This window comes from Solea solea, chromosome 21 (genome assembly GCF_958295425.1).
Source record: "Solea solea chromosome 21, fSolSol10.1, whole genome shotgun sequence".
NCBI lineage: Eukaryota > Metazoa > Chordata > Actinopteri > Pleuronectiformes > Soleidae > Solea > Solea solea.
This window is the reverse complement of record NC_081154.1, coordinates 18,715,992-18,742,245: the sequence shown is the minus strand read 5'-3', so window position 1 is coordinate 18,742,245 and position 26,254 is coordinate 18,715,992. Positions and strand designations below refer to the sequence as shown.

The 26,254-nt window shown below is 40.4% G+C and overlaps 1 protein-coding gene across 1 annotated transcript in view; it reads left to right on the top strand.

The window, feature by feature from the left end:
- ca10a (carbonic anhydrase Xa) overlaps positions 1-26,254 on the top strand; it is a 209,293-nt gene that overhangs the window by 76,877 nt on the left and 106,162 nt on the right. Inside the window, exon 3 of the mRNA XM_058622059.1 lies at positions 13,465-13,607. Coding sequence (XP_058478042.1) covers positions 13,465-13,607 — 143 coding nt within the window. The remainder of the gene's footprint in view (positions 1-13,464; positions 13,608-26,254) is intronic.

Here is a 26,254-nt window from a genome sequence, read left to right as displayed (position 1 = left end):
GTTTCTCCTTCATAAACACCTTAGTCAGAAGAAAATCCCCATGTCCTTCCTCTCTTTGCTCCATGTTCCCCCACCACTTCCTCCTCCTCCTCCAGGATCGTTGCATTTGTGATTCCGCTGCCAGGAGAGAATGCCTCGGACCGGGCCGCCAGCTTGTATATCCCTGACCATTAACAACATGACAGGAGGAGTTAGCTTGACTGGCATGTTTATCGTTCTGTCGACCAGGCCGTGCTAATGAGGCCTTCATGCTGCACTCGGCCGGGAGGATTACCCGGCCATCACGGGACAAGCGCAAACAAGAGCGACTGTCACTGACCATTTCAGGGAGAGGGAGAGACTCAGACTCTCACCCACACATGAACACTGGACTCTCTCAGCTTCCACTTCATCTCAGGAGTTAGAAAAGTTGTCGTTATAGTTTTTTTTATCCATAACAAGGTGGTAGAATGTCAGTTTCTGGAGAATGGAAAACAAAATATTGGCATAACAAAATTGATATTTTAATAATGTAGTAACTTGAAAAGCCACACAGCAGCAGCAGCGGCTTTGGTGAAACGGTTCCAGTAACTGCAGGTAAAGAGTGAAAAGATTTGCATTTTAATATTAACTCAATCTTACTTGACTTGGAAGAATTCTGTGAAAGAACGTTTGCAGATCAGACTAAAGTGACGTTGATTTATGTCTCATTCGCTCATTCAGAAATCAGAATCAAGGCCAAGTGTTCATCTGAACATCGTTGAAGGTTTCAAGACATTTCTAAAATAGCCGGCGGAAATCAGAGGAGAGTGAATATCATGTTCTCTTAAATTGCACAAAAGTGTTTTTTTTTTGTCCATTTATTGAAATCAGTGTCTGGCCTTTTTTTTTTTTCTTTATCTGAAAGTAACTGCAGTGTTTTGTTGCCAACAGTGTGAATTGCTGAGTGGTCAACGATGTCCACTTTGATGACTAGTTTCTAAAGACTCAATTTAAATCTGCAATTCAGCGTCTTTTATATAGACAAGTTGATAAAGTAGTAGTTTCTCGTAGTCAGGACGCTTCAGACTGACATTTATCTTCTATAATTCCAAATAAATCATGGTCAAAATGGCTGGAAATGTCATTTAGTCTGAGTTTAGCTTTAGCATTGCTGACATAACCTATGTTAATCTGTCAAGTAGGAATGTAAACCCAGCAGCCGCGCTAGCTCATTAGCCAGCATTTTGTGTTGCTCTATCTCACACAAGCTAACTATGTAACTAGCTAAATAATGTTATTATATTACATTATATATACTTGTTACTTGTTTTAGATGGGCAGATGCATATAATATGTATTTACTAGCTCCAAAATATGTTTGCAAAGTGATCTCCAGAAAAAAATATGACAGTTATTTTAAGTGCAATTGCTAACAGCCTATCTAACAGCTTGTGTCAGGGGTGTGTCTTTGTGCACTAGCTAAACAAGTTTTTGCTCTACTTTTGCATTTCTAAATATGTTTAATTTTCTCCATTTAGTCAGCTAACTACTGTGAATAGTTAAGCTTATGTTGCTAATTGTAGCTAGCTGGCTATATTTGGTAGCATCAACTATACTTTTTTTTATAATTTTTTTTTAGCTTATAGTTAGCTTTTTTGCAGTATCTTAACAAGTATTTGCACCACTTACATGTAACATGTATTTATTTCCTCCATGTTGTTGCTGTAGCTTACAGTTAGCTAACTGGCTAAATTTGTTGGCAGCTGCTATGCTTTTTAGCTTCAGAGGGGCAGAGGCATGCATTTGTCTACATTTTTGTATTGAGACGCCTTCTTTTTTAAATTTCTGTTTTGTTATGTTTTCCAAAGGTAATCGTAGCTATGTGTTAGCACCACTTTTTGTACTAGCTAAATAAGTAGCTTTCTCCATGTTGTTGTTGTAGCTAACAGTTAGCTAACTGTCTTAGCTGTTGCTAAGAACATTAGCTTTAGAGGACGGTGGAGTTTGTTTGTGCTAAATAAATAATCGATAAATTGATTTTGTATGTTTATGACATGTACTCCAGCAAAACTATGACAGCGAACACACCGCCCTTTGTTCCCTTTTCTCTTCAGCTGTCATGTTTAATTTTCTCCAGATTGTACTTGAAGGCAGCGTCAACGCCGCTCACAAACTGTAACCCTCAATTAATACAGACGCTCTCATTCATTCCAGACCTTGATCTCCCTCCCTCCCTCCCTCTCTCTCTCCCAAACAGATGCATTAACACGTTTGCATCCTCAGAAACGTTCAAGTACCTGTGACACACACACACACACACACACACACACACACACTCACAGGCGCCTAGTGATTTATGGTCTGTTCTGCTAATCGTCAACAGCACCAGTGTTAGCCCCATTAGCGCTAACGCTACAGCTGATAAAAAGGGGGCTATTGATGAACTGTGGTAATGAGGCGACTGTGGCTGCAGGTGATAAAAAGTCTCACTCTGACACCACTGTGTTTGTGTGTGTGTGTTTAAAAACAAATATCCACCTTTCTTTGTAAAGAAACTGTCTTTCAGTAAAATGCATTAACAGTCACATATTTGTTTTGCGACTTAGACACGATAGACAAAATCCAACATTTTGCATTAAATGCAATTTTCTGACCATGATCCAACTTTATGGGGGCTAGCTAACTAACGTGAATAGTTAAGTTGCTGTAGCTAATCGTAGCTAGTTGGCTATATTTGGTAGCATCAACTAAGCTTTTATTTTTTTTAGCTTATAGATAACCCCCCTCAATAATGAGAATGCAGCAAGAAACGGTAAACCTTGGACGTTAAGCCAACACACACAATGCTGTGGCCAAAGGTTTCCACAGCAGAGCCAACAAAAAGGATAAAAAGCAAAGTCCCCATTTTCAGACGTGACTTAATGAGACTCATGTACACGTGAGCACAAACACACACACACACACACACACACACACACACACACAAAGCCTTGCACTGGTTTTTGTTTCATTAAACAGGCTCAGGCTCGCAGAGACACGGCCTTAATGAAACGTCTTTATCCTGTCAACTGGATACGGATGAAATGTTAGAGTAATAGTCTTTGGGAAACGGGACGGAACTGGACACACACACACACACACAGGCAGCCTCTCACTCAGTGTCTCCACAGACACTGTCTGTATCTGTACATCCATTTCTTTGGACGAGTGTCTAGAGAAGTATAAAGAAAAAAAGTGCCTTCCTTTTTTGCAACTGCTGATGCGAACATTTGCCCGCAAAGGGAGGGAGGGAGTGAGGGGGAGGGAGGGTGAGAGTGTGAGTGCTAACAGCTCGGGGGATAAATGCTTACTTAAGCAGGTGGATGAGAAAACAACGTATTAATGATAATGAATGTGTAAGAGCAGCGTCACAGGAGCTGTCATATTCTGCTCGCTCTCAATTTGAAACGCTGCAGGTTCCATCTTGTTTGCTTATGTGTGTGTGTGTGTGTGTGGTGGGGGGGCGGGGTGCGTGGTGCGTGGGGGGGCAGGGACATTTTGTTGCATCTGTGAACAGAAGGAGATGTGCTTTACACATAAGCTCTGGACAGGGACCAGATGCACTGCATTTATAACAGAAATGAAGTGATTGTTGTCCGTGTGGAGGCTGCTGCGCGACACACACACACACACACACACAGAGTGTATCTACAGTGTTTCAGTGGGGAAAAGAAAAAGGTGCTAAAGCTATAAATGAACAGGGACGGCAGTACAGAGACACTCAGAGGACAGGACGGACGCTTTAAAAGGGAGAGTTGAGGTTTTTCTGAAGTGTGGTTGCTTGTTAAAGCTTATTAAAGATTTTTTTATAATAAATAAAAATAAAATTTACACCACTAACCACTGTTAGACAGAGTTTTCTGACAGGAAACTGAAGTTTGTTAACCACTCACTCTCCCACACCAAACCCCATAGAGAAATTCAGCATCAGCGATTTTTTGGCATCACAGCTCACAGGAGTTGTTGATCCCCTGCTGCCTCCATCAGTGACTTCAAATGTCTTATTTTGTAAATTTGGTGTTTGAAAACCTTTGGTCAGATTTACCTCAGTGACACAAAGTGACCACACGAGGCAGCAGTAGACCAGCAGCTACTGCAAGCTAAAATCACTGATTTTCTCTGTGGGATTTGGTGCAGGGAGAGTAACAAATGGCTCACCTAATAAAATCTGCAATTACTTCAGTCTACGATATCTTTAAGAACATGTTCACGTCTTTATCTCACTGTTAGACAGACTTTACCGACAGGAAATTGTAGTTTGTAAAACCACTCACTCTCCCACACCAAACCCCATAGAGAAAATCAGAAAAGCAGTGACTGCTGCCTAATGTGGTCACTTTATGTCACTGAGGTAAATCTGAACGAAGGATTTCAAATGCTGAATTAAGAAGAAAACACGTTTGAATTTAGTGACAGAGGCAGCAGTGGATCAACAGCTCCTGTGTGCTGTGATGTTAAAATCACTGATTTTCTCTATGGGGTTTGGTGTGGGAGAGCGAGTGGTTTACAAACTAAACTTTAACAGTGATATAAAGACATGAACATGTGCTATTTCCTTCACTTGCACCCAGATAAAACACAACAAACAAAAAGACAAAGTTATGAGCTCACTTTTAAAGTAAAACAGCAACTACACTTGCGTAAAATTAGCTGAAACACGGGGCTAGTTTAACGCATGGAAAGTGCGGAGTCCATTAGAGTCTATAATAATGATTATGTTCATTAGGACGAGGCTGCAGAGACGGGAGCGGAGCCTCTGTAATTACTGCTGCACAGGACAACAACAGGACATCAGTGGGGACGACGTCTCCAGCTGAGACAATCACAGTGAAGAATAAGATGAGGACACAAAACTGGGTCAGAACCCAGGAATGAGACTGCTGTGAGAATTTGTCAGGGTTGTAATTATGATTTAATTTAACCAAAAAAGCTGCAGTTAGACACATTTTACAGGGTGTTATGTGTAGATCTTAAATAATGTGCATACAACCCATATTTTTTCAGTTATTTATGAACGTTAACTACTCAAAACAACATATGGTCGCACAGGAGAGGCAGTAGAAAATGAAGTTATTGTTATAGTATGTTCAAAAGTGTGTCTTCCTGATCTTTGGGGTCAAACGTGGGTTTGAAAAACAACACATAATAATGATTGTCATGTTAATTTCATTTATGAGGCACTAAATAAAAGTGCATTAACTGCACGCTAACACAGGTAATACGTGCATTTATGCTAATGTATGTAAATAAGTGGTGCATTAATGTGTAGGCAGTAGTACAGTCATTTATTGAAGCGCAATGTTTCCCAACCTGGGGGTTTAGTCCTGCCAGTGGGTCACTGGATTAATCTGAAGGGCCATGAGCAGAAAATACATCAAACTTTTACTGTTGTTTTCCACACAGACGACACACTCATCGTCCCGTTCTTTCTGGAACGATAGATCAGAGCAATTTAAAAAAAACTCGCTTAAAATCCCATAATATTGCAATTATGTCGCAGAAAACCAACTCAAATGAACAATTTAATTTGAGAGAGTCCTCAAATCCCTTTGTACCAAGTGCAAAAACAGTTAAATTATGATATTGTGAAACTGGAGCTCTGCAGTTTTATCTTTTAAAATAGTAAAGATTGTTATCTACGGTGTTAAAATCTGTCCAATTTTCATGTTTTGGCAAAAAAACGAACAAAAGGGCCATCATTAATCTTTAACACAGTTTGAAGAAAAAAAGCTGAAACGAGGAGTGAACACATGAAACAGCATAACATAACAGCATATGGAGTTTGAACGTCCTCACAACACGAGACAGATCTTCTGACGTTTAGTTTAGTAGAAACTAATTTTAACATCTAACTCAACTACACCCCCGCTGGTGGATGTCGTTACTGCAGTTACAGTAACTTGCGTGTTTTGATGTTTCGGCTCCCGTTAATGAGAAACTTCACTCCTCCCATTTTTTTTTCTGTGGCGTTGGACGTTAATGAATGAGTGAATGTCGGATGTAAATATCCACAGACTCCTGCTCCAACCTTCACCGCAACCCTGAACTCTAATAAGCCCACAGAGACGACCCAGCATGCACCTCTCACAGTTCGCCGAGGCGACCGCATAATTAGTCTGCACACACACACACACACACACTGAGGACCGAGACAATGACGAGGCAGGATTTGGGTTCACGGGTCCAAAGCAGCAGAAACATAAACAACAACTGACATTTTCCTAAAAGCTCCGAGGTAAAATCTTAACAGTTTGACTAAATGCATTTAATTTGAACATTAACGAATGTTGATGCCTTTATTTTCCTGTAGATTATTATGTTTCTTTAAAATATTCACATTTTAAACACTTCATGGTGCAACTTCAGGTTAGTTTTCCACTCATTTTCTAACGGTTTGAATCACACACTGTAGATTTCACAGCCTGTAGCTACATTTCTACTTACTACTTGCTATGATTATTTTTTTGTATATATGAAAAGGTCACAATAAACGAAGCCAGACAAATTTAAGACTTACTCAGGTGAACTTCTCAAGAAACTACAAGAATGTGGAAATTAAGAGTGAAACTTTGGACTTTATTCTTTCTTACAGTAGTTATTTTTTTTATTAATAAGTTATGTCAGTTAAGCAAAGTTTCCAGCAAGTGGAATGTTTGGTTCGTTGCAGTACATATTTTTTTGTGTTTCCATTAGTAATAGAACCAAAATAACCACGGCAATAAGCTGATTGGGCGGAAATGTCACTCAAGAACCGAACAGGAACTGGAACTAACAAACCAAATCCATGAACGTAAAACCTTGAACATTGTCCGCCACAAACCGAGCAGAAAAGAAGATCTGCTGGACATCTTAAGATTCTGTTCTCAGTCGAAACGCAGGCCTGAACCAGGACTTCTTTACCATTCCAGACTGAAACGAACCATGATGGAAACACAGCATTAGATTAATTCTCACTTCTTTTATCACCTAAATAACCCAGTCTTATATCCACTTTATGCTTTTTTTTAAATCTATAAATGAAATCTATTTGACCAAAAAACACTAACAGATGATAACAATCTTATCTTGGTAAGGAACAGAAGAAAATAAAACTAAAACTACAACAAAATGTAAATAAATCATCCTATTCACTTTAATTCCCTAGATTTGCTCATTTAATAATTTTTCATTATTCTTTTCTACGCAGACGACACACTCATCGTCACAACATTTCTGGAATGATCAGAGCTTTTTAAATAATAACTCACAAAATTCCACAGCTATATCACAGAAAGACAAACTGGAGCTCTGCAGTTTTATCTTTTAAAATAGTTCTTATTTTATGATTTACATCTTTGTGGACGTTAAATCTTCACCTTAATTTAAGATGTGGTGCGAGACGATGTAGAGATGTTATCCTAGCTGTCTCATTTTCATGTTTTGGCAAATAAAACAAAAAAAACAACCCAAAACACAAAAGTGCCATCATTAATCTTTAACACACTTTGAAGAAAAGAAGCTGAAACGAGGCTGAGAAACAAAAGCCCTCCCACCCTCACTTGCCCTTTTCACTTCCACAGATATACATCCACCTCGTCCGACGTGTGCGAAAGGCCACACCATACGTCTCTGTCCACTTTTACAGCTCGCCAATAAGAAATGAAAGTGGCTCTAACGCTCGTGAGTGAAATATAGGAGCGTCACAGCTATATGGACACGTGTGTGTGTGTGTGTGTTATTGACAGAGCTGCTCGTGCCTCCGTCGGCCGTGACTGATGTCCTGCGCCACTCTCCTCACATTCAGGAAATCTATCAACGGCTAATAATTATGTGTACATTTTACAACGAGGGGCTGGGGATTTAATGGATTGGTTTGGCTCTCGCTTTCCTTCCCGTTCTGCTCATGGATATCCTGACGTTTTCTGTGAAGGATCCTGCGTCAGAAGAGGTCTCACTCTGTCTGTCTGTCCGTCTCACTCTCTCGCTCAGTCTCTGATTCAGCGTAAACGCTGACCCGGTGCATTTTTAATGTCTCTCTCTTTGGTCCTCACACGGTCAGTGAGAGAGATTAAGCTGCTGTTTATCACGCGCCACTCAATTTTCTTCTGTTTTTGTAAATCGTACATAACAGTAAATCTCAGGACGTCTATCAATAGAAGCAAGGAACATCCGTCTGTCTGACTTTTAATTGCATAAATGTCTCTCAAACTTGGCAGGTGACTCAGTTACTCGGGTGCACCGGTGCCAATTTTGTTGTTCTTGGCAGGATTTTAGAACAACTGGCAGCGATAATGTTTGTATTTCTCCCTCCTTATTCTCTTTCAATTCCCTCTTCTACGATAGCAAATGCAAAAGAAATCGGTAGAAATGTGACAGATTTCTCTACTAAAGAGTGACTGTGAGGAGTGTAGGAATTCATTTTGGTGTTCCTCAAGGCTCACTTCTTGGTCTGCCCCCTTTTTTTTAAGCAACTTCATTTTTTTAGACTCTTTCTTTCATTGTTACCAAACCTGGAAAATCTACCTTACTTATGCAATAAAGAGCTGCTAACATTGTTTGTGAAATGATCAGACGTCCAAATACTTTTGTCCAAACGTATTCACGTTGTAGCCTTTTTTGGGTTTTTTGGGCATGTTCCTGAGCCTATATATATTTACTTTTCAACTTTTACTGTACTTTAGTGATGTCTGCAACGCTCCCTCATTTTTTAATCCAACATGTGCCTATTTTTTACCGTTAATAATGCATTTCTTATCCAAATGACGTCAAATTTGAAGTTTTTGGCAGTTCTTTGGCAGTTTATAATTTTGGCTTTTACTATTTTTATAGTTTTATTGCCCTTACTTTTTTTTATTTGGCATGTCAGTGTTGTCTATATAGTGCATTATAAATAACGTTGGATTGGAAGTGACCCATTGGACAAGTTATGCGATTAAGAGAGACAGTCAAACAGACACTTATATTTCAATTTTTCCTTGATGATTTTGTCACCATCTTAAAACCAGTCTGCTGCCTTTAAATCCACAAATCAGAGACTTTGTGGACACGTTCAGCCGTGAGCGGACACTTACACTCACCGCAGCTCTGACTCTGTGTGTAAAATTAAACTTGTGTCGTTTCATGGTCGGTGTCGACCGTTTCTGTTCCAATCGCTTTGCAAAAACCATCCAGACTTGATCCTTCACTGAGCAGAGGACAGGGAACAGATCCACTGTAGATACAGTGTGTGTGTGTGTGTGTGTGTGTGTGTGAGACCTTGGTCACACATCACCGAGTCACTCTGTAATAAAAAAGCTTTGCTCGATGATCCTGCTGAAGGTGAGAGTTTTTCCACTTCACTCTGACTTTATCACGAGTGAGAAAAGCTACTGCGCCACTCTCTCATTATTACTTCACTTTATTACACATTATTATTTTTTTATTTCTTATGTTTCACGTCTTTTTTGTTGTCAAATCATTAAGGCTGAAATCTGAAAATGTCACTCATGATTCTCCTGCTGCTAATTGTCCTGAAAGAAATAAAAAAAATATTACTCAAAATAATGAAAAATACGCCCCCGGCCAGATGTTGTTTGGTTTAAAATCTTCTTCAAAATTAGCACATTATTAATGTGTCCCTAAAAAATAAAGAAAAGAGAACATCATGTCATTTTTTTTTGGTATTTATGTGAAAATTACACCTTCATTATTTTAACTTGTCATGAAATGACAGTTTAACAGTTTAGGTTTAATTTAGTAAAGGATATTTTAACTGTTTACAATATAAATCATACATATTAATGTTCTTTTATTCTGTTTTATATTTGGAGCAGTGTGGTGAATATTTATGAGGAGTGAGATAGAATTTGTGTTCATTTTAAGTGTTTTCTTTAAAGGTGACATAGACCGGAAGCTCCAATTAACGCTGCGTTTGTGTGTGTATCTGCGTCATTACCTCGTTTATGAAACCCTAAAGTTTCAGAACAAACAGTTCAGCCACTGCTGAGAAAATAGTGTTGTATTGTTTTCCTGGGCTCTGCGAAGCGGATCGACACTTCCTTAATTTGATGTCGTCATCAGAAATCCTCACCACAGTAGCGCCTCCCGGTGCGGGCACTAGTCCGGGCACATCCGGTTGCGTACATTCAACCGCAGAAGAAGAAGAAGAACTAGTCTCGTTGTAGCTGCTGAGATGCAGAGCATCCACCGTGCCAGAGGGGGAGCTGTGTATCTGAGAGCTGGCCTATCTATTACGTCACTTCCAGGTACCTGGCCAATCACAGGACAGTGGGAAAGCTCTCGTTGGCTGGCCAATCACAGCAACTGTTTGGTCTGAAACAGCGTGGCTGACGAGAGCGTCAGTGAGGAGATATTTTGATCGGCTCGTTTGCAGCGATTAGGAGGTTTTTAATCATGAAAACATGTTAATATATGTAAGTAGACCTCCATAACTAACATATATGTGTGATACAAGCATTCGATGTCACCTTTAACAAATATAAAACATTTACTTGGGTATTTTTCATCTAGACAAAATCATAAAATCATAAATTTTAATCATAAAATTAGCTCCTAATTCCTTAGATTGTGAATGAGGATGTTAGTCAATCCTTTATTTAAGACGATTCAAAACTCAGATTAAAAATATTCCCCAAAGAGACAAACACTATAATCTTGACGGGAACTGCCAATTTAGATTCAAATTGATTTAAATTAAAGGTTTAAGGTTTGGAAAAAACAAACTAACCAAGAATCATGTGGTTGAACTGAAGTTAAAAAAGGAAATGTTGACAGTTTACCTATTACAAAATGTAATTATCCGTGTTTAATAAAACTTAGTATGGGTGTCATATTTTACAGTATATGAGTCACATGTTAGTCCTTACTGGACAAAAGTGTGTTAAACGCAGTAAAAGTCGCACTAAAATCCTTTTAAATGGTTTTAAAATCCTAGTTTTCTGGAAACTGGAAAGCGCTTTCTCTGTGAAATCAACTTTAACGTAGCTCAGGAGCTGATGAGACTGTTTTCTCTTCCTCTCGCTCGATGCTGAGCTCAGATTGTTGACTCACTCGTGTTTGTTAAGTCCTGAACGACGACAGAATCTGCAGTGAACACATGTTCTCTGTGGAAAAGCGTGAAACGAGCACAACATCGTCGCGTTGGACGTGTTTGACTTCACGCTGAGCCGTGGCCGCTTTTTCCTCTGAATCATTTGTGAATTTGCATATTTTCAAATCATCTCTGTTGGAAAATCTGGGCCGGAATTATCTGCAGTTCCTGAGAGTTCAGCCTCAGGCTCCTGCTGCGGTTTCTGCTTCTTCTGCTGCTTCTTCTGTTTCCTCTGCTGTTTTTGTTTCTTCTCGTTTCTGCTTGTTCTTCTTCTGCTTCTTCTGCTGCTGTTTCTTCTTCTGCTTCTATTTCTTCTTCTGCTGCTGTTTCTTCTTCTGCTTCTTCTGCTGCTTCTGCTTCTATTTCTTCTTCTGCTACTGTTTCTTCTTCTGCTTCTGTTGCTTCTTCTGCTGCTGTTTCTTCTGTTTATACTGCTGTTTCTTCTGCTTCTTATAAAGCTACTTCTTCTGCTGCTGTTTCTTCTGCTTCTGCTGTTTCTTCTGCTTCTATTGTTTCTTCTGTTCTACTGCTGTTTCTTCTGCTTCTTATTCTGCTGCTTCTTCTGCTTCTGTTTCTTCTGCTGCTGTTTCTTCTCCTTCTCCTGCTGTTTCTTCTGTTTCTTATTCTGTTGTTTCTTCTGTTTCTACTGCTGTCTCTTCTTCTGCTGTTTCTTCTGCTTCTCCTGCTTCTGCTGTTTCTTCTGGATGTTCTGAGCTGGAGTCGACTCTGATAAGACTTTTTCACTTCTGATCCTGAGCAGGAATTGAGTTCCTGGCCGCGGTGGCTGTGCGTGGCTGTGATGCCTATCACTCCCACAGCGCTGACAGTGTGAGACACATCCTGTCCTCTCAGGCTTCTTCTACACGTGTTACAGCAGATTTGACTCCTCTCTGCTCTCCTCGTCGCAGCAGATTAGTTTCTCTCGCTGAGCGTCTTGATTCTCATCTCATGTGTGAGAACCAGGACGGACGATGATGGTGGGAAACGTACGGGGAAAATGTCGCGAATGAAAGAACATTGTTTCTAAAATTAGAGACGAGGAGAGTGAGCGATGGACTCAGGATTGATGAAGAGCGTCGTCCGTCCGTGGAATAATGTGACGCTGTAGATTTAAGCGTCCGCAGGTGTCGTCCATCACGTCCACGCGACACAGAAGGTGTCGTCTTAATAGAGTTAATGCTCAGCGCCGCGGTGGCTAACGTATATCTGTCGCCGTCCCTCAATAATTCCTCGTCGTTACCTTTTGCCGTCGCGTAAATCAGACGATGTTCAGACGTCAGCTTCTCTCCAGACTCAGAGTTTTCATCACTGTTTCACCTTTTTGTTACTGTTTTAACGACACAGTGGGTTTGGTGAAATGATGGCGCGACCATGATCATGTTTGTCAATTTCAGACGTATTAGTGGTTTTGTTTACTGACTTTATTGTGTGCAGTTTTTTTAATTTAGAAAATGAACAAACTGCTGTGGCTATTGGGAATTATGTGATTTATGTAATGAAAGTGGGCTGGAGTGGCTCAGTGGTTTAGACCGGTACCCAAAGCCATCATGGTCGCAAGTTCGACTCCACCCCTGGCTGATTGTACTCAATTCCATTATAAGTCGCTTTTGGATAAAAGAGTCCAGTAAATGACATGTAATGTAATTTAGTTTCGTTGTTGTATTCTGTTATGTTGATGTTCTAAATGTCTGTCTGTCTTTCCGCACTTGCACTTACCAACATGCCCAACAGAGGCCGCCAGATGCTTGTTGCGTGAATGTGGTGAAGTCTGCCATCTGTGATGCGTGTGATGTGTTTGTTATTTGCTGTTTTTGCTGCTGTAAAAGTGAAAATGTCCTCATTGTCGGACAAATTCAGGATTATCCTAACTAGTCCAGGTCTGGTCTGGCCCAGTCTTTTCTTGTCTTATCTAGTGAGGTCCAGCCTGGTCTTGTCTTGTCTTGTCTTGTCTTGTCTTGTCTTGTCTTGTCTTGTCTTGTCTTGTCTTGTCTTGTCTTCTCTTCTCTTGTCCGATCTTGTCTGGTCTGGTCCGGTCCAGCCTTTTCTGGTCTAATCTTGTATGCATGTGTTATTTGTATATATATATATATATCTCTTTCCTTCTTCCTTTTCTATTATCAGAACAGAACAGAACGGTAGCATATTCTGGGATGTAACCATGTAAAACTGGATCTGTTTGAATCTGTGTGAAAACAAAGAACAACCATAAAAAATACCGGAACTTAAATCACTGATAAAAGGTTTTAAATGTAAGAAGATAATCACAAACACACTGTCATCAGGTTCTGTCACGTTGCTGATAACGCGTCACCTGCTCGACCTTGTGACCTTTTATCTCCTCCCTGCACTCGTTCATCCTCTTGTCTTTTGTGTGTGTGTGTGTGTGTGTTTTTCAGTGCCGTCGTTCTGGGGCCTGGTCAACTCCGCCTGGAACATGTGCTCGGTCGGGAAGCGGCAGTCGCCGGTCAACATCGAGACCAGCCACATGATCTTTGACCCCTTCCTCAAGCCCATAAAGCTGAACACCGGTGGACGCAAGGTAAGACGACACAAAGACGCCTCCTGCTGTCCGCGCGTCATGGATTTGCAGCTTTTGTTGAGTCTCTTTCCTGTTGTTGACGCCGCTGGTTGCTTCCAGGAGATATTGCACCTTGTGCTCTGGTGTTTGTCACCGTTGTGTTGTTTGTTGTTTTTGGCCTTTGTCCTCTGATAAGGTGATCGATGCCTTTGGACGCTGGGACAATGCGAGCTATTTGTCTAACAAGCACTTTCCCAGAGATAAAATAAGAATGCGGGACCATCCGGGGCATTCACGTGCGCACAATGGTAACGCTCCGGCGCATGAAGAATTATAACTGTATCTAAAAGGCTTTACGGTGGAAAATGCCGCAGCCTCGCGGCGGATTAGTCGAGCGCGGTGTTTATTATTTCCTCCACGTCATCCGGCGCTGTGTGCATCAGGAATCCGTGCCACCCTGCGCCATATGACGGCAGTTAATTGGAAATCCTGCACAGATGGGGCTGCCTTAAAAAACTGTATATTCATGTTGTGATTAGTTCATGTTTACATCGTAGCAGTGAGCACAGGATTAGCCCCGGGCCTCGGGTATAGGAGGTGTAGCAACTGTAAGGTACAGATGTCCTCGTGTTTTCATCCACGTCGCTGCGATTTCTCAACCCTTTATTTTGTTCTTGCTGTTTAACACGGAGCCAAGAGACATTTTTTAATTGGTAGTGCAGGTTTTTCTTTTTTTGATGTGAGGTAGAGACATAGTTTCAGACTTTGAGAGAACAAGCAGAGAAACACTCACTCCTGTGAGGAAATGGCTGCAATAACAGAAGGCTCGCCTCATAAAATGCACACCTGCTTAATTGTAACATCTTTAGAATATGTTCAGCATCATTTCAGGCGATTACACAGATGTTTTTAGACTGAAAACTGACATTTCTGTTGCTTTGGAAACCTCTCACTATCCTGTACCAAACCCCATAGAGATAATGAGTGATTTTAACATCATAGCACACAGGAGTTGTTGATCCACTGCTGCCTCCATCACTAAGTTTAAATGTGTTATTTTGTCAAATAAGCATTTGAAAATATTTGTTTAGATTTACCTCAGTGGCACAAACTGACCACACGAGGCAGCAGTAGACCAGCAGCTCCTGTGTTCCCGCGAGCTAAAATCACAGATTTTCTCTGTGGGGTTTAGTGTGGGAGAGTGAGTGGTTTACAAACTTTATATGTTTCTTAGTGATGAGATAAAGCTGGAGATGGAGATTTTATTTGGGGAGACTTTTGTTCAGTGGCTTTCTTGGCTTCCTTAGCTTGCCTCTCTCCATATTTTAGGCACAGGGGGCGCTCATCGCGCACTCGGCTGTGTGTATGACATTAACTATGTGACAGTGCCTCACACAGTCTCATGTGTGCTAGCTCTGCCTGTGTCATTTGCTGTGACACAACCCTGTGCATCTAATGAGCTCCACCAGGTGTCCAAAATAATACTCTGTCATAAATATTTCTGTACAAAATGTTTCGTCCCAACAGTTAATCCGAACGGCTCCCACTATCCCGGACTCTAAAATAAACCCTGTGTCCGTGTTTGCACAGATGTCGGTCCTCCGGCTCCTCATTGAGGAAGAGGAGAGGCCAGTCATTTAAAAATGAATTATTGATCCGTCCTCTCTCCGAGGTTATAATAGAACGCGACTGGAAGCATGTGATTTGAATTGTCGCTCGTGTATTTTCTCTGTGGCGTCATTTCTGCTCCTAACAGTAATGATAATAATAATAGTTAGAGGAAAAGGTTTAAAAGTGTCTCTTTGTGTGAAGGTTTTTCCCGCTGCTGCTTCAAGGACTCAATTTTGTGAGCGGCTACCGCTGCGATGTTTCCACAATAAGGACATCACTCACTGTGGCACACTTTTATTGCTGCTGGGATGAATCATAATGACAATACAATACAAAAAAAAACACAAAGTGTAGATGTTCCACCTTGAAACTTTTCCCCATACGAACAACAGCTTCTGTTCTCAGAAAATTCAAATTTTTACATTTTTCATTGAGATTTTTATTGTTAACTGTTAAAAAATGAAACAAAAATCTGAATTTCAACTTTTAATTCTGATTAATACCAGCATCCAGTTATACCCACAGGTTGGGTAAAGTGGTCCATTAATGCATTAAAAACATTAATTGTCAACTATTCTTTTTAAATAATTGTTGATGTTTTTTACCACTTACAGCAGGGGGTCTCAGTCTCAAATGACCCTAGGGGTCACATAGCATTTAGTCCGGTCAGTAGGGGGCAGTAAAGTGAAGAAAAAATCCAACTTTGTGGAGAAAAAGCAGCTGTTCAGTAGTGTTGGGTGATATGAAAATTAAAATGACATCACAATATTCTGTCGTGAAATCACAATAATAGTATTTGTGACAGTATTTCACAGAATTTCAAGAGAAAAGTGTGTGTGTTTGTGTGTGTGTGTTGATATGGAATGATATAGATAAAACCTTATTTATGATGCACAATTAATCTGCTCTCCTTTAAGTGGCGGGCCACATGAAATGGATTGGAGGGGCTGTGTGTGGTCCACAGGCCGCAAGTTTGAAACCTTGCCTCTCTGCTGTTAAATTAGATTCCTGCATGTTGAACAACTTGCTACACTCAAGAACCCATAAAAAAATAATAGTCTATATAAGTGTCGGTTAAAGAAGTGTTGGGCCTAAACTTGAGCCTTGAGGAACACCACAGTTCAACTAATAGTGTTTAAATGACTTTTCATCAGACCAAAAGTGCTAATAATCACAGAAAAACATGGCGGTTAAAATGAGTGTCAGTTTGAGCCTTGAGGAACACCACCAGACTAGAAGTAGCAGAAGTAGCACTTCCTACACTGCAAAAATAATCAGAGGACCTACATTTATGTTTCTTGCGTGACCCAAGACTTTTGCGAGACCTCTTGATTCCACACCCTACTGTACCTTTATCGCACTGACTCGGACATTGTTGAATTTGGGTAAAAGTTCTGCTTTAATCCTAACCAAAACCAGGTAAAAAAAAAACACCCATAATCTCCTCAGTGGAGGTAAAAAAAAAAAAAAGACCACAGCGTCCTCTAAAACCATCACATTAAAAGCCATGCAGAGCAAATCCAACTTTGTCTTTTGTCTCTGTGGAAAGTTTCCCTCTCCTCTGCTATCCTCCCACTCTCTCTCCCTCCCTCCCTCTCTCCCTCTCTCGCAGTGATGGCCTAAATGTAATCTGTTGTGTCTCCATCTCTCGGAGCACCTGAGCTGTCAGCTCCTGACCACCGAGCTGGCTTCACCTTGTCACTGCTGATTCATCCGCGCTCCGTCTCTGCCTGTTTGGCAGCCAGTCAGCCTTGGCCGAGCGAGGGAAAAAGCTTCCGCTTCGACTCAGTGTCGCTCTCTCATCACACACACACACACACACACACACGGACGGTTTAAGGCCACTTACTGACCAAGAGGAAGTAAAAGATTACCACACACTCGTAAAAAAAAGAAACACAGTGAGATGAACTCTCTGTCTTTAATAGATATTTTGTGCTGCTCCGTTCGGCGGCTAATGAATAGTTAAAGGAAATTTAATTGACCTCTAAAGATAAATTTTAATTAACGGTGGAGACAAAGCGAAGCTGCGCGCGGTGGATCAGAGGCATCTTAGTTATTAAAAAAAGGCAGCATTAATTGAATATTTACTCTGCCATAGATAAGGCGCAATTACTTGAAGAGGATTTTTTTTTTTTTGGGGTGTTTTTTTTTTAATGAATCCAATCACTTTGGACGAGTGTAGGTGAGAGGAACGCGGAGCAGGATTTAGACGTTTTATTCCCTCTGAAAAACGCACAGGGATTCTATTAGCCGCTGTGAAATCTGTGGTTTTCCTCACACTGTCGGCGACGCAGAAGCTCCTTCACGCTTTTGTTCTCTCGCCCGCTTTGAAGTCAAAAGACGTGTGCAGCAAAGCGTCGGCGCGACATCAGTGCCAGGTGGTGGAATCCATAAAGAAAGAAACAGAGAGAGGAGGAGGTTGTGTGGGTATTTACTGGTGACACATCCTTTAAGTGGAATTCTCAGTTGAGCAGAAGTCGTGCTTCTTTTTAAAGCTTTAATCATTTTTCTGCTGCTTAAACGAGCTGCGAGCTCTTTCTCTTTCTTCCTTTGCGGAAACGTGTCTGAGCAGATCGTTGACATCGGTTTCTGCTGCGTCTCTTGATCCCGATCAATCAGATAAGAAGAATCGAAGAAGCCGGGAGAGTTTGTCTGAATGTGAGTGTTGTGTATACTGGCAGCTCTGAATCTGCCTAATTACAGGGATTTTTTAGCTCTTGGACGGCAGCTGTACTTCCACTCCACAGGGGAACCACCACATTTTTGGATCTCAACGTCCAATAAGATGCTGCCGACCAGTCCCTGTTTGCATCCTGATGCTAACGTCCTGTGTGTTTGACAGCAGGTGTTTGGTATCTCTGCCAGTGTGTGTTTGTTGAGTATGGTCCAGGTAGCATCACTGCAGATGTTTGCAGGTACACACACGTTCACCTGGACACAAAGATAAGAGTTCTCTCGGGTTCTCTGGCTCTGGAGTTAGAGTTGTGAGAGTGTTTAAAGCCGGGGTAGGCAACATGTTTGTGTTGTTATTGTGTTATTATTTGGAATAACCTGACAGCCCAAGGTAAATTGAGTTAACGGAAAGAGACTTATTTTCTCGTCGTCTTTCTCACAATGACAGATTTTGATGTCCGAGGGCAGTTCTGATAGTGAAAAAGAAAGAGGGCGCTGTCTCTATTGGCTACTCTACTGAGTAGCTGCTGCATGTACACATCCATTTTGTGGGAATGTCAAGAACAACACTCAAGAAACAAACAAGAAAAGAAGTCTTAGAGTCTATTATGACTATTATTACTATTGGTGTCAGTTAAAAAAGTAGAGGGCCTAAACTTGAACCTTGAGGAACAACACAATTCAACTAATAGTGTGTAGAATACTTTTTTCTTAAAGTGCCAATGATCGCATTAAAACCTGTCCGAAATCAGGAAATTGACTTGGGCCATGTGACCCGCGTGACGTGTGCGAGTCTATCTGTGCTCGTGTGGTGGGAGGAGTTTAAGAGTAATCCCAAAATATTAGTACTTTAACGACCTAAAATAGTCAACACTCAACCATGTGGTGACTACAGCTTTAAGTGCACATTTAAGACAGTTAGCTTGATGCTAACCATCTAACTTCTATTTTAGCAGTAGTAACACTTCCAGCACTGCAGAAAACACACAAAATAATCCATTTTAAAAAGTTGGAAGACCTACACTTGAGTCATGAGGAACACCATAATTCCAGTTTTTGTTTATTTTTGGATGATTATAAAAGAAACAAAGTCAATATGGGCGGAGCCTGTCAGAGTTGAGAAAGTTGCTTTGGCTCATTATTCGTTTATGTTTGTCAACGCCCATCTGCTAGGGGGATCTTAAGGACAGAGAGCCTCCATCCAGAAAGGTTAATCAGCCCTCACGAACCTCATGTGTAGGATAAAAGTGAATGAGTGAGTGAGTGCATATTTGTTGCACGGTATTTTTTGAGGCAGAATTTTGCATATTTGTCATCTCTCGATTAGTGATGTGTCGTTCGTGAACGATTCGTTCAAAATTAACTAATCTTTTATATGACTCGGGAGTAATGGGTCGTCTCAGTGAGTGATTCGTTCATTTTCATGCAGTACCTTCCTTCACCACAGGGCAGGCAGCTGCATAAGTTCAGTCAGCAGGACAGGAAACAGAAATGATTAGTTCAGGATTCACTCAACCGAGTGGTTCGTTCATTTTCATGCAGTACCTTCCTTCGCCACATGATGGCAGGCAGCTGCATAAGCTCAGCAGGAAAGGAAACAGAAATGATTAGTTCAGGATTCACTCAACTGAGCGAGTGTCCGTCCTCAGGTCACGTGACAGCTACCGAGTCACTGTCGTGCTGTTAAACAACAATGGCAGAGAGGATACAGGACACAAGTCACTTGTCACTTTATTGAGGTGTGTATTTGCTTTCCTAGGGTTTCATATGGTTTGAATTGCATTTTGTTTATTATACTTTGTCAGCTGAAGCAAAACGATGTTGCCTACAGTGTTAAGTGTTTGAGAACCGCAGTCTTTTTTACAAAGCCCACAAGAGGGATACAGCGCCACCCGCTGTAAAAATGAACGAAATGAACGAAATGACTCAAAAAAAGATTAGTTCAATTTACTGTCCGAGAGTAAAAGATCCGAGTCAGTAAGAAGAGTCGAACTTCCCATCACTACTCTCGATCATGTTTCAGAGAACTGGGGCTAATTCCTTTACGTAAAGTTGTCTTTCAAAATTCCTTTTGGCTCATTCGTGTTTCAGAGAATCCATTAGTTTCCAAACCTAAAGTTTGCCGCCTTCTTGCTTTACTCACGTAGCTGTTTTGCCTTCCCTCCATTGAGCCATGTCTCCACAGACACAAAAACAAAACCCAGAGAGAGTTGTGTGGAGCTGAAAGACACAAACATTGTGTGAACTAATTTGTTGATATTTAAAAAACGCACTCTACAAGGAAGCTGAATTTTTAAAACTTAAGGCTTGAAATTTAGATTAGAAACTTTTGTTCAAAGTACGGATCCCTCAGAGCTTTGGTTGACACTGGATGATTTTTGCAGACGTCTGTTACATTTAAAGCAGATTTCTGAGTGAAATTAATATAAATGTTGGTCTTTTTTCTCTTTTTCTTTCACACTCACGAAGCAAACATGAAACCGACCATCTGTCCTGTGTCAGCTGCTCGCCGCGGCTCAGTATGTGGTCAAAAACCGTTTCACTTTTCATGGATTTCTGCACACGGACACAAAATCTGAACGCACCGACATGTCGAGGTCGTCCGGGGCCACCGTACCCCGGCCCCCTCCTTCTGTCCTCCGACCAGCACCTCGTGTCTCCCTCTCACCTCGTCCCTCAGTCCCTCTGTGTCTCTGCTGTAATTGAGATTCAGGCCCACAGATGGATCTGCCATGCATTCCTGGCTCCGACGTCTCAGCCTGGCGTCCAGCGCTGTGTGTGGAGCAGGAGGCGGCGGAGCAGTCCCTCGTCTTCGAGACTGCGCCATCGCCGAGGCAATTAGAGCGATCTCCCAGCCCGAGCTGGAAGGGGGTCGCTGTCAGATGATGGTAATTGCGGTTTTTAAACGCGCCGGGGTCCGCTCTCTCTTTTGTAACGCCGCGACAAACGCGACGGATCAGCCAACCCAAGCTCGTGTCTAATTAATCTGAAGCCCACATTTGCATAATTGAATATTTGCATCCTGTGCCGCTCGCGTTTGAAGACTCGCGCTCGTCAGTCAGTCAGTCAGTCTGGCCGTCCACTCTTTTGTGTACGGCAGCAAAAAGATTTTTCTACACAACGTGAATATGAATGTGATTCTGCAACAGAAGTTACATACATGAGTCAGCTGTGACACACGTTTGGCAACAAAAACTCCTTTGTGATATTTCATTACTGTATGGTTATTTATCCATCTGTCCATACTGTCTTGGAAGGGTCAGTTTTTTTCTGCAAAAATGTCTTTTCTTATAACCATGTGGATAGATATTTGTATACTGTATATCATCATTATTAAAGATTTAATATGAATCTCTGCACCTTAATAAGGGATTTTTTTGTTACCTGGTTGAATTATCCGTGTATCACTGTGGAGTTTGGTATTTTATTCTAATATTTAATATTTTATTGTAATACTTTCTACCTGTTGTATAGCTGCCTCTGTCTTCGTCAACATTTAATTTTATATTTTATTTAGCTTTCCATACATATTTTGCTTTTGTTTCATATTTTGGAATTATTTGATCTTCATTGTAATCATACCAACTAAAAATAAACATCAAAACGTCAAAAAAATAGGGGACCTACACTTGAGCCTTGAGGAACACCACAATTTGAGTTGCAGTTTTTAGACATCAATATGGGCGGAGCCTGTCAGAATTGAGAAAATTGCTTTTACTCATCTGTTTGAGTGTGTCAGTGATCATCTGGTGGGAGGGGCTTAAGGACAAAGATCCTACAACCAGAAAAGGTTAATACTTTAACGACATGGAGCATTAGCGCGATGCTAACTCTTCCATCTATTACAACATTGCTAACAACTTCCTAAGCAACTCCACTCTGCTGTGCAGTGGCTGTCTCGACGACACGGTAATCTGACATTGAAAATCATGGTTACATTTTTATTAATTATTATTATTAGTGATTTTCGGAAGTAAAACCAGGCACACAGTCAATGTCAAAACAGCAATATGTGAAAATGAAACTGAAAACAAACATAGAAAATAGGATCTAATTAAATGTAAATAAATGACATTTTAAAAACAAGGTAACTACCATATCTGAAATAAGATTATAAGAGGACATTTGCAATATTTAGCAGCAGAAATAATAAGCATACACCTTAAAACACCAGGAAGAAAAAGAAAATACTGTATTCAGAAAATGTAGCAATAAAATGGTATAACATGTATACTAAAAACTATGTATCACATATAATATTATATATTAATAATACTGTATTTAAAGGCATGAATCCCAACAATAAATAAATAAAATCCACTTCCTCGTGTACAGTATTGCGTTCATTTCCTGGTCCGTCATGTAAACACTTCCTCCTCTGTCTCAGATATATGGATCATTTTTAACCTCTGCTCTTAACTTAAGAATCAGAATGCAACTGTGGACAGTTGTGTTTGAATCCTCTCAGATAAACTGTGTTTCCTCCCAGGTTGAGTTCAGCCAGTGTGTTTGTGTTTGTTGTCCTGCTCAGGTGTTTTTGGATCAGCTCAGGTGTTTGCTGGTAGACTGAAGCAGTAAATGAATGCTGTGTGTTTCCTGGCTACAGCAGCAGCAGCAGCAGCAGCAGCAGCATGATTCACGAGGAAATGGGTCAGAGTCTGCTGCAGTCTCTCCCACACACACACACACACACACACACACACACAGAAACTGCACAGTGTGATCCATACAACCGTGGCCATCTTTATTTTTACAATCAGCTCCCGGTGGATTTTTCTGTGATTGGCTCCGAGCAAATATTTCAAGCTCTATGACGGAACATGGTGGGAGGTGAAACCAGGTCTCAGGACTCATGTGGTCTTGGCTGCAGACTCGGTCTGGTCTCTTCAGTGAAAAGTTTTCCCTCTGATTGATCCTCGTCTCTGGAGAGAGTGACGCAGCGTGAGGTCACATGTCATGGCTGTCAGCTCTTTAACTCACACACGGAAATCTTTTGATGGAGTTTTTTTAACTTTGGCTTTTAGAGCTTTTAGAAGCATATTCATATTCAGAATCTGATCTTTCTGACCAACTGTTTACATTATATTTCGCAAGCGATCAGATCTGCATGTGTCCATGTTGACATTATCCAATCCCGTCTTCCACATGGATTTCTATAGTAACAGGCCACGCCCCCAGAACAACAAGTAGTCTAAACCGATTAGCTAAAATGCACGACAGAACTCTGTGACTGCTTCTGTCTCAAATGGCAAACTTTCTTCAGATTTTTTAACTATTGTCTTCCACTGTGTCGATTTACACGCGTCTCTCCAGATCTACATCAGATCTACATCAGATCTACATCAGATCTACATTAAGATTGAAACATATTTGTAAAAATCTGATCAGAATCTCATTTGAAAACCACCTCCGTATGTGGTTTGAATCAGTTTTGGAAAAATCTGATCTTATGTGTTTTTTAGCTGCTCACACTGACGAGAAAAAATCAAGCTAGATACAATCTGGATATACTTAAAAATCTTATTTGTGCTGCATTCTAATCATGGTCAAAGTCTCTGAATTGGCTTCAGATTCAGGACCACACTGTTATAAACAGAAAGATTTGCTTACTTACATTAAATTTCACTGTGGTTTTATGATGAGATTAATTCAATTCAACACTGTATGTATTTAGTAGGGCTGTAGCGATACACTAATCTCACAATACGATACAATACACGATATTCAGCTCACAATACGATATATATCACGATATTCAGCCAACGATACGATTCAATGCGATTCGATACGATTCCATCATTTTCTGAAAGATTTTAAAGGGACAGTGTGATTTTAGTGACATCTTGTGAGTGCTCCATTGACTTGGATTGAATTAATGAAAACTGAAAGCATCAATTACACAATATGAAATATGAAATAGCCAATTTGCTCAATTTACCTTTAACTATATGTTATTATTAATAATATTCAGCTATGTGAAGACAGTGATCATGTTAATGATTTCTCATAATAAATATCAACAATGATAGGAAACAGATAAATATCAATATGCCACGCTTTATTTCTATATTTTACTATACTGGGTCCCGGTGATTTGTTCACCCTTTTGGATGAAATCAACGGTTTTCTGTTCTGTGGGCTGTTGGATTATGAAAAAAAAAAAAAAAAATTAGATGCAGCTCACTGGTAAGTGCCGCTATTTGAGCTATTTTTAGAACAGGCCGGCGGACGACTCATGTGGTCCTTAGGGGCGACCTGGTGCCCACGGGCACTGAATTGGTGACCCCTGCTCTACAGCGACACTAGCGGCTGGCGGACCTAATCGCTCTTCCTGCAAAAGCGAACTGGGAAATGGGCAGCGAGCAGAGTGCCAGGCAGAACACAGAGGATTGGAATGGGACTTAATGTATGGATATTCGCGGCTGAAAAATCGATACTTTCTGTGGAAACAAAATATCGATATATATCGCATAACTGATAAAATTCAGCTCTAATATTTAGGCAGAAACTTTTACCACATTATGGAGAAATAAAATAAAAACCAACTGTTCACACAATGTGCAAACACTAGGGGTCAGTGGAGAGACAATCTTAAGACTCAAACATGTGAAGCATCTGCCTAGATAGGTTATGGTGAAAGGGGAAATGGTGGACAGAGGAGAAGTGGGTTTAGACCGAACACTTCTGAATCAGTTATGACACGTTTATAGTACTATATATATGTAGCATAGATTAGCGTGCAATGCTAGTAAAGTGCTACATGTAGCATTCAGTCCAGCACTGCAATAACCTACAAGAGTACACATGATCATATTTATTTGGTTTTCTTATGAAAATGAGAGCAAATTATAGTGTGTTATACATCCTAAACTTGCTTATCACATAGACTACACCACTGCTGTGTACTTCTCAGTGTATGTAGTAATATATAGCACCTATACTAATGACATCATCATCAAAAATTAAAGCCACAGCTTAAGTTTCTCATCTAATAGATTTTTAAAATGTGTATTAAACTGTGTAATTTTATTTGTTTTTTAGCTCTGTGGCTAATCTTCCAATAGTCCACATTAAATTAAAACATTCCACTTCCACAAATCATTATTATTCATTAAGGTTTAAGTCTCCTGTGTGTTTAGGATTTTGCAGCAACACTGTTTGATATGGTTCTCAGGAGGTGGTGCAGACCAAAATGGAGCAAACAAAGGAGTCAAATGTTGGTTTAAAGTTAATCAGAGAACCAGAAACATGATTTTATCATCAGATAATATCTTAAAAGTTTCTATACACTGTAAAGTTATATATACTCCTTTAAAAAACTTAACTTAAAAACAACTTTAGACAGTTTTCGCTTCTATATTTAATGTGTGAATGCAGAAGCATCATCATTTTAATGAAGTCAGAGTGAGCTGTGGATCCAGTTTTCTGTAAAGAAACAAATTCACACACGTGCGATTCTAGTAGAATATTAAGTTCTGTTTTGTGATAGTTAATGGACATTAGCGAGGACTACCTGACTCCACGAGTCACCGGATTCATGTTAATTCCTCTGAGTCTTACCTGAGTAAGATCTGTGGGTCTGATGCGACCACATCAGGCTGTGGTATAATTAATGAGGTCAAATTCAGTTCCGCTGGGACTCTGCGAGTCTCTGCTGCTACTGATAAAGATTATTTAACTCTAACAAGATCACTAGACTTCCCAGGATTTAAACATGCAAGTCAGTAATGAGAGAGCGGTTAACCAGCGGCTTTGTCACACCAAGCTCACACCAGGGAAACTCTACATGTCTGTTCTGGAGACGAGGAATCACCTCAACTCAGTTTAAGACTGAGGGGGTGGAGTGACTCAGTGGTTAAGACCGGTACTCTGTGTGTGAAGGACATCATGGTCGCAATGGTCGCAAGTTCAACTCCACCCCTGGCTGATTGTACTCAATTCCATTGTAAGTTGCTTTGGATAAAAGTGTCTGCTAAATGACATGTATAGTAAAAAGACAGCAGAAGAAAAAAGATGCAGAGATTGAAAAATAAACACAGATTCTAAATTTAAATTGGAAAAATTCAGCTTTAGTTGATCAGGTGATTTAAAGGTTAGATTAGCCCAGAGATTATAACTACACATCATGATGACACACCAAACTAATCAATCAACCAACCAATTTACTGACTAACAATAATTAATAACACTATTGAACAATAACCGACCAATCAGCTATCAACTGAACAACCAATCAGTCAACAACCAACAATAAATTAACAAGCAAATCAACAATAAACCAAACAACTAACCAATCACCAAGTAAGCAAATGACGAACAGTACTCACTAACAATTATGAACAATGACTAACCAACCAACCGACAGTCAACCAAACAATCAG